Source organism: Nannospalax galili, unplaced genomic scaffold, assembly GCF_000622305.1.
Source record: "Nannospalax galili isolate Female #2095 unplaced genomic scaffold, S.galili_v1.0 scaffold559, whole genome shotgun sequence".
Lineage (NCBI taxonomy): Eukaryota > Metazoa > Chordata > Mammalia > Rodentia > Spalacidae > Nannospalax > Nannospalax galili.
In genome coordinates this window covers 2,461,944-2,470,422 of record NW_008343479.1, presented here as the reverse complement: position 1 = coordinate 2,470,422, position 8,479 = coordinate 2,461,944, and the positions used below count along the sequence as shown (strand labels likewise).

The following is an 8,479-nucleotide window of genomic DNA, read 5'->3' as shown; positions in this document are numbered from 1 at the left end:
CTCTCTCTCTCTCTCTCTCTCTCTCTCTCTCTCTCTCTCTCTCACACACACACACACACACACACATGGGGGGGAGGAAGAGAGAGCACGAGAGAGCACAAACAGAGCAAGTAATGCAATTTGGTACAATATGGTCGGAAACTAGTGTAGATTTTGTGGTTTGTTGTTGTAGTTTAAGAAAACAGAACTTAATTTATGCAGTTCCTTTCTTCTGAGACTCTCTCAGTCTGAGATGGTCCCAAGGTTTGCACTGGGCTCCAGCACTCACTTGTTGCCTCTCCATTGTCACCCAAGGGCAGAACCATAAGTCCTGCCTGCCACATCTTGCCAATGTTCTCTTCCCTTCCAGACCCTTTCCTGTTCATTAACAGCTTCCCCCAATCCAGTTATGTTTGAGAAAAAATAACCGGAAAGTTGTAAAAAGGGTATAGAGAAAGAACAGAACAGACTACTCTTTTATTGCTTTTTTGAGTTATAGATGCAAAGAAATTATCATTAAACTAAAAAGTATTTAAGCCAGAGAATATATTATACTTTCTAAATAATTCTTACTCTTATACAAAGTTTTATGACTTCTATAGTCCTGATCTGTCCAGTTTTAACAATTCTTGTATCATTGTTTCTTTATTGATGGTTATTAATAACATGACTCCCAAAGTGTCATAACATTTTTATTAAATTTCCAGATTCTTGGGAGCATGTGGACTCAAGTATTTCACATCCTTATATATATATAACTGCATTTTTAGAGAGCACAAGGTTTTAAACAGACTCCTATACAGAAAAGGAAGCTCTCATAAGGTTAGAAATCCAGCCATGAAGTTACCACACAATACACACAAAGGAGGAAGGCTATGAAGACTACAAAGCTAGTGTGCAAAACGACTCAGGAAGGTAGAAGTTCAGCCATGTTCTTTCACAGATATCTTCTAAGCACCTCAGCAACATTCCAGTAGAAATCCAACAAGCGCTGACTTTTGAACTCCTAACCTCATTTCTACATAGCGTTCTGAAAAACGCAAACCAGTGTGGAGGTATTTTCTACATGGCGGGGCTGCCATATTATCACATACAAAATGACTCTACCTGTACGACAGGCAATAATTCACACAGACATACTCTAATCATGGGGCTTGTAAAGTTGGCTTTCTTTTCTGATGTTATATTTTATTTAAAATAATACTTTTTCAAATTTTATATCAGCCTTGGACTTTTCTTATTGTTTTCTCTGAATTACCTTTGCTTTTCCTCTTCCATACTTAGACACAGATCTTAGACTGTTGAGAAATACTGTATAAAATAGCTAATGAACAAAGACAAAACCAGATTGACACAAAAGATCATTTCTTAAGGACTGAAACTGAGCAAAATTGGATCCGACAGAAACAGCAAGAAACTCATAAAAGTTACTTCCATTTAAAAAAAAAAATTTGTTTGCTAACATTTTAAGCTTTCAATATTAAAGCAAAACAAGAAACTCAAGTTTCTCTGCTGAGCACAAGCAAGACTGCTTGAATGTTTTAAAGGAAAATAGGCACTTCCTTTTCCTTCTTTAGATAACTTGATATTTCCCCTGTTATATTTACCCAGGTCAGGTGTCTAGACAATAGAACGCTCAATACACTAGCAGGCCCCGCTTTGTTCCCTTCACTTGTCTTCCTTTTGCGGTCTGCACTGAGCACTCTGCATTTTGTTTTGACTTTTAAGGAGTTTGATTCCAGTACTCCAGCCTACTTTTCCAAGCATTCACCTGCAAGCATTTTCATGTGAAATACTGAACTCTTTTTCTCCACATGCCCCCACCACCCCAACTCTGATTAGTGTCAACACAGCTGCTCTATTCCGAGGAATGTAAACTAATATTGTTGTTAGACCTCCTCAACCTTAAGAAGCTTCCTCGGAGTCTTACAGTCTCATCAGAGATTCCCCCCCACCCTATCCCTGTGCTCAGTGATTTAAATTTCCAAGTCAAACTTGTTAGGAAGAAATCAGAGAATCACCAACTCCTTGAAGTCTTGAATGCAATAATGCACAATTACATGCATGCATGCATACATGGTTAATAGTGTACTGTTCTGCAATAACTTTGTCATTACAAAGTAAACTTCCAAGTCAATCACCACAGTACAGTAGAAAGTTCTCAAATATATTCAGAATTTAAATGAGCTTTCAACTAATACAATTAGAAATGATGGCTTCAAACAATCCCACTTGATTATTTTTAAAAATTCACTTGCTTTTAGTAAGAGGTCTAGATATAGAACTGAGCTAAGAAAAAATCAATATACAATCACCTAATTTGTCTCAGTGGTGCAGAACACCCATCAGAGGAGTCCTATCAATGCATCTTAGCAGAATGTGATCTACTTTCATTGCCATACTTACAAAAAGCAATTTTATCAACTTCTGAATATTGTGTTTCTTCAGATCCATAATGTCACCCAGGAATTTTTGTTTTCTCTTTTCTCCTACTATTTCATCTGATACTCAGAGTTAATAAAAGAAAATCTTGCATCCGCTAAAGGAAACATTAACTAAGAAGATTCCTACATACAGTTCACAGAAACATTACACTGGGTGACTAAGAACCACAAATATCTAAGTTTTTACTTTAAAAATGAAAAACGAAGAGCATCTCTAAGCAGAGTGCTAAAGTCTAAAAATCCTTACCTCACTAAATTGAGTCTGGGCATTGTTTTCCAGGTACAACATGTTAGCTGTAAGACTGATCAGTGCTGCTGTCTTCTCTTCTGCTTCCAGGGTTTTCAACCCCCCACCCCCTCTGAGACCCCTTCACTATGAATCTTCTAGGAAGATAACAGAACTCAGGTGCCTCTCTCTCTTTCTCTCTCTGTACATACTTTAAGGTTCCCTAATATATACCCAACTATAGGCATGAGGGGCGGGACTCTTCTCTTTACCTGTCCAATCCATCAACTTCCACCTGGACTCCTCCACTCCAATGGAGTGAAGCCTCTCCCATCTCATTAAGTAGTTAGAATTCCTTATCACCAATCTTTAAAAGAAAAAGAAAAAGAAAAAATATAAAAATTTAAAATATCCAAAAGGTGGAGCCAGCCCGTCCGCGTCCCCTCCCCCCCAAATGAGTAAAACCCACCCCCACCCATTAAATTATTAGAATTCCTTTACTCCAACCTTTTAAAAAAAAAAAAAAAAAAAAAAAAAAAAAAAAAAGCAGGAGACAGACAGGTCAAAACTTTCCCTGTCTCTTTCATAAGAAAGTGCACTCTGTCCTAAAAACAAAACAAACCTTCCCCAAACAAACCTACCACCCCCACCAGTACATGCAGAAGGCATGGCACAGAGTTACTATTACACTTTGCATTTGAAAAGTAAAAGTTCTAGGAAAGTTTTGGAGGATTTTTTTTTAACTACATTTGGGATTTCGAGAATGACTGTACAAAATTAGAAACTAGAAAAAGGTACTCTTCTTTTTTCTCAAAATGATACTGCCTGGTAGCTCAAGTGGTCAATCTTTTTATCAAGCATGCACCAGTGGATTCGTATCAAACAATGACAACATAAACTACTTGATTTTCCAGAACATGCTTCTGTAGTAATTAAAACCATCGGTCACACTAACTTGTAAAAACAAACATCCATGTGACAGACTGTAAACAGAAATCCTGGGAAGCCTGTCCATAAGAAAAACATCTTCATTTGCACATTTATTTTCTCTGTTATACACAGTTTTTACTAAGGCTCAAAGATAATATTTGCTGTAAATGTACAATGAAATTGACTCTTTTCCACAATATTTCTATTTATTTAAATGATTAAGGGAGCATATCTTCAAGCATGACAAATCGTTAAAATGAATTGACATTAATGCCTAAGACTAGTCTTGTAGGATCTGGCCTTGGTTATCAGAACTTACTGAAGATGAAGTGCACCCACGTTCTGGTGTGATTCGGAAGCACATTCATTAATCCTCAGTGCTGGGGGAATCCAGTTAGAATTATGTCTAAACATCAACCGCCCTCTAATCAGGAACATAGTTCCCTCTGCTGTTCCTAAAAGTTACAATGAGCTAAGAGTATTAAGAGTAAATGTTTAGATTTTTTTCTAAAATGGAGGAGATAAAAGGATTAGAAAAATAATCTAGAAAACAGAATAGACTATTATAAAAACATCGGAATTGAAGTTCACAAGTATTTACTTCTACTTTGCACCTATAATGTATACAGGGAAAGGATCAAGTGGTCATCAGGGTAAAGCTATTTTAAAGTATGATTGGCAAGGATGCATTTTTCTATTAAAAAAATGAATTCTCCCATAACATAATTTGATCTCGAATATCCAAGAATATGATGATTTTAAACACTAATTTATCTTAAACAAGACATTATTTCTTCATGTAAATGAGAAGAATTGCTTCTCTGCCTACCTGTAGTTAACCAAACATGAACTAGGTGTAAGGAGTGGGGCAGGACGGACTGTAAAAATACAACATAATCATTTGTTCCATGTTTTCCAATTTACACCCACTGACAGGTTAAGGGTCAGTAAGATGATGCTATACTCTACTCTGGGGATTGAAAAACTTGGATGAACCCAGGTATATTTCAAAAATCATGCATTTGGACCAAACCCCAGCTGAACTGGGACCTTCCAGAGGAGCAGGCCCAACAAAGGGATTTTCTTTTCTTTTATTTGCAGCCTACTCTGCAATTCTGAATGGCCTGAGCAGTAAATAGCAGTGGCCCAACTGGCCTAGAGGTCCTTTATACTAACAGACTAGAGAAGCCAATGGAATCCCTTCACTTAGAACTCATGCTATTAATGACACACATTCAATTGGCAAACAAACTTCTCTGACAAAATTACAAATTCTCTGCAGGATTTGGGGATGAAAATTCATATGCTTTCTATGGGTCAATTAGGCACAAACAAATATGGCTGTAGTCAAACATGCACCAAGATTCCAGACAAAACTCTAAGACACACGTTCATTGGTTATTTGAGAATTTAGGGGAGTTGAGGGAAAGAATCTCCACAAGGGAGTTCAGAGACACGGGCTGTGTTCCCAGCCCTGGCTTTAGTCAGTTCCATGCCTCAGGGGCAAGTTACTCAACCACTCTGGATTCAAGTTCCTAATTTGGGAAATGAGAGAGTGGCAGAGCTGCTTCCAAAGGGCTTTTACAAAGACAGGAAGGAGTCCATGCCTTTGCTCAGGATCCAGAGAGGCACTACACAGGTTTTCCTCATCTGGCTTTGATATTTGTTCCTCTGTTTGCTCATCTCTGGGTTGTACAAATGAAGTAGTTGAATTGCAGAGACACTGATATTAAATGTCTCAGTGGTTAAGAACACTGGCTGCTCTTGCAGAGGACCCGGATTTGGTTCCCAGGATTCACATGGTTGCTAACACCTCTCTATAACTCCAGTTCCAGGGGATCTGATGCCCTCCTCTGGCCTCCATGGACCCTGTATGAAACAGGTGCACTTACATATATGCAGGCAAAATATTCATACACATAAAAGTAAATAAATATAAATTTTTTTAAAATTTAAATGAGCAGTGTATTGGGGACAAAAATGCATGCTATTTTCTTGTTTGTTTATTTAGTTATTTCACTTTAAGATAGTCCCTTGATGAAAAATTAGCTAATAGTCCATTTCAATTTGAAGTTAACATAGATATATCCATAAGAGTGCTAATTAAAGTATTTCTTGATATTGCTCTGTTTCAAAATTACTGTACTTGATGTAGGAAACGTGTTTATTCAAGCTGGATATAACTCTGCCTTCATCCTATACTATTGCTTGCCTGGGAATCTCAAAGGTTTAGAAAATTCTTAACCCATCCCATGTAGGGTTGAACAGGGAACAATATGGCACATACTAACCTCTAGAAAATGAGACATGGAGGCATTTTTTTTGCATAGACAGGATCTCTGTCTGTCCTGTGGGTAGAGGTTAGTGCAGAAGAAGAGACATGCCTAAGCTTCATGGAATTGAGTCATGCATATGATGGAATCCCTTATGAGAAAATTAGCTTTCTTGAATGGAAAGAGAAAAGAGGTTAGAAGTCAAGGACTAGGAATATTAAGCTAGGATTAGATATTTATTAAGGGAAAGAAAACTCTGTGAAATAATGTGCATCTAGTTCTAAATATATCCATTTTTCTGTGCCTTAACCAAAAACTCTGAGTGAACTAGAAAAGGGCATAACAATGTCTTACCACTCCTTCTTGCTAGAGGGCTTCCTCATCGCCTTAGCTTTCCGAGAGTGCTACTCTGATCAAGTTATGCCCGTGGGTGTCAAGTATTAGACTCCTAGGGACTCAGACCCATCAAAATCGGGTCCCAATTCCATCTGATCTCAGCTTCATTTTCCTATGTTGCATTGAGCCTTTTACAAGAGGCCCCACCACCACACACTATTATTCTGCTCCATCCAGCATTTGGAATCCGTTTGTTCTTTTTACCTGATACATGTTTATGTGTATATCATGTTTACCTGATCCAAGTTTTGGGTTGCGATTCTTTTAACACTACCACCAGGAGTCTTCTCTGATCTAGCTGAAGTTAAAGCTCATGTTATATGAATGTTGATTAAAGCACTTACCAAATTCTACCTTTCGATAAAAAATACTGCATACTCATTGTCTCCCTATTAGACTTGAGTTTTTGAAGTTACAGTGTTTTTCTGTTCATATCAAATTAATGTCTAAAACCTCAGTGAGTTTTAAACAGTATCATTTTCTAAAAACAAGAAAGCTGAATGGTGAGTCCTTCCTAAAGCTTTTTATGAAACAAACACTTATTTCATAGAGATACCTTTCCTGTGAGAATCAAAGCACATTAAAATAGAGAGACGAAAATAACAACTTCAAGCTCAACCTTTCAAATCCTTAATAATCATTTGTGGAAAGAGAAACCTGCCAGCATGGTAAACCTGTGATAGTCAAAGAAAGGTTGGGGCTTCTCTACCGTGCATGAAAGCTAAGAGACATGGGGACTTTCCAGGCTGCTGCAGCATGGAATCAGTTACATCTTTTAAACCCCAGCTACCATTCAAATTAAAAAATAATCAGCAGAGCACACTGAGTAACTTTCAAAGCTCTTATCTTCCCTGAGTTAAGTGATTTCCTTTCCCTTGTATCCCACACAGGTGACAAGAATGACCATTTGCAGAAGCTACTGAAGGCCATTAAATTTAGTGACCAAATCAACTTTCTCTTTTTGCCTAAAGCTACAATAAAAAAAAAATCAAGATAAAAGGATCACATCCATTTTAGGGTCACTAGCAGTCTCTGAAAAATGGGGAAGGCTTATATGTACAGAAGGAGAAGGGGGTACTGCCCAAATCAGAAAGTTTAACTCAAGGTGTAATTTTTTTTAAAGTTGAGATAGGGTTTTTTTTTTAATTCTATGTGTATGAGTATATTGTTTACATGTATGTAGGTGCACTTGTGTAGTGTAATGCCCATGGAGGTCAGAAAAGGGTGTTGGATCCCTGGAACTGGAGTTAAGACAGTTATTAGGCATCATGTGGGTGCTGGAAATCGAATCCAGGTCTTCTGCAAGAATGGTCAGTGCTCTTAACCGCTGAGCCATCTCTGTAGCTTCAAGATGTAATTTTTTTGTATAAATGCTCAAGTAAAAGGTAAAAATAGGAGACAGGGTTTAGTTCCCCCTGCCCTCAATTTTTTTATGGGTCAGATACTCTTCAATTTACATATATAAAACTTGTTTCTCGTGAAAAATAATGACTTAGGAAGATTACTGCTGTTTTACACATGAGGACATTTGGGACAAAACAAAGCTCCATAACAGAATCAAGATGATAATCTCTACAGTTTGGCCCTAGAACCGACACATGCATGACTAGATAGCATATTCATATCTCCTCCCCCACCCTGCATTTGTCCTTCATCCAACTGCCATATCCACAGCAGCCTACAGCTCATTTACCAGACAGCCCACTCTGTGAGGTAATAATAACAGTATTTCTACCACACCTCTGGTTTCAGATAATGCTTTACCTTTGAATTTCTCCAAAGAAGTTCAACTTGGTAGCTGTAGAAATGTAGAGATATAATTATCTCTCATCATATATTTCTTATTAAGACAAAAAATAGATTAAATTAGAATTTGAGCCAGTGATAGTGGTACAGGCCTTTAATCCTGGCAATCAGGAGGTGGAGGCAGGCTGATCTCTGTGAGATCGAGGCCAGCCTGATCTACATGGTGAATTCCAGGCCTGCTGGGGCTACAGGGAGACCCTGTCTCAAAAACAAAGAAAAAAAAAGAAGAAAAACAAATATATATGTTTATACATATACATAAACATACGTATTTTCAATCTGATAATTAGAAGCAAAAAAGTGAAAACTCAAAATTTTAAGAGCCAACTTATAAACATATTACTTACAATTACTGTGAAAATTTAAGATGGCATTGTTCTAAGTTTATGCATAGCAACAAAATTAATATCGTACCCAATATAACT

At 37.4% G+C, this 8,479-nt stretch overlaps 1 protein-coding gene across 6 annotated transcripts in view; it reads right to left on the bottom strand.

Annotated features, from left to right (window-relative positions):
• The window catches only part of Tp63 (tumor protein p63), a 214,679-nt gene that overhangs the window by 92,576 nt on the left and 113,624 nt on the right, over positions 1–8,479 (bottom strand). Inside the window, exon 1 of one of the 6 annotated variants that reach the window (XM_008839678.2) lies at positions 2,671–2,851. The exons of the other annotated variants lie outside the window; for them this stretch is intronic. Within the exon in view, the coding sequence (XP_008837900.1) occupies positions 2,671–2,712 (42 nt within the window). The 5' untranslated portion in view covers positions 2,713–2,851. Of the gene's footprint in view, positions 1–2,670; positions 2,852–8,479 lie in introns of those variants that run through there. 6 annotated transcript variants of the gene reach the window in all.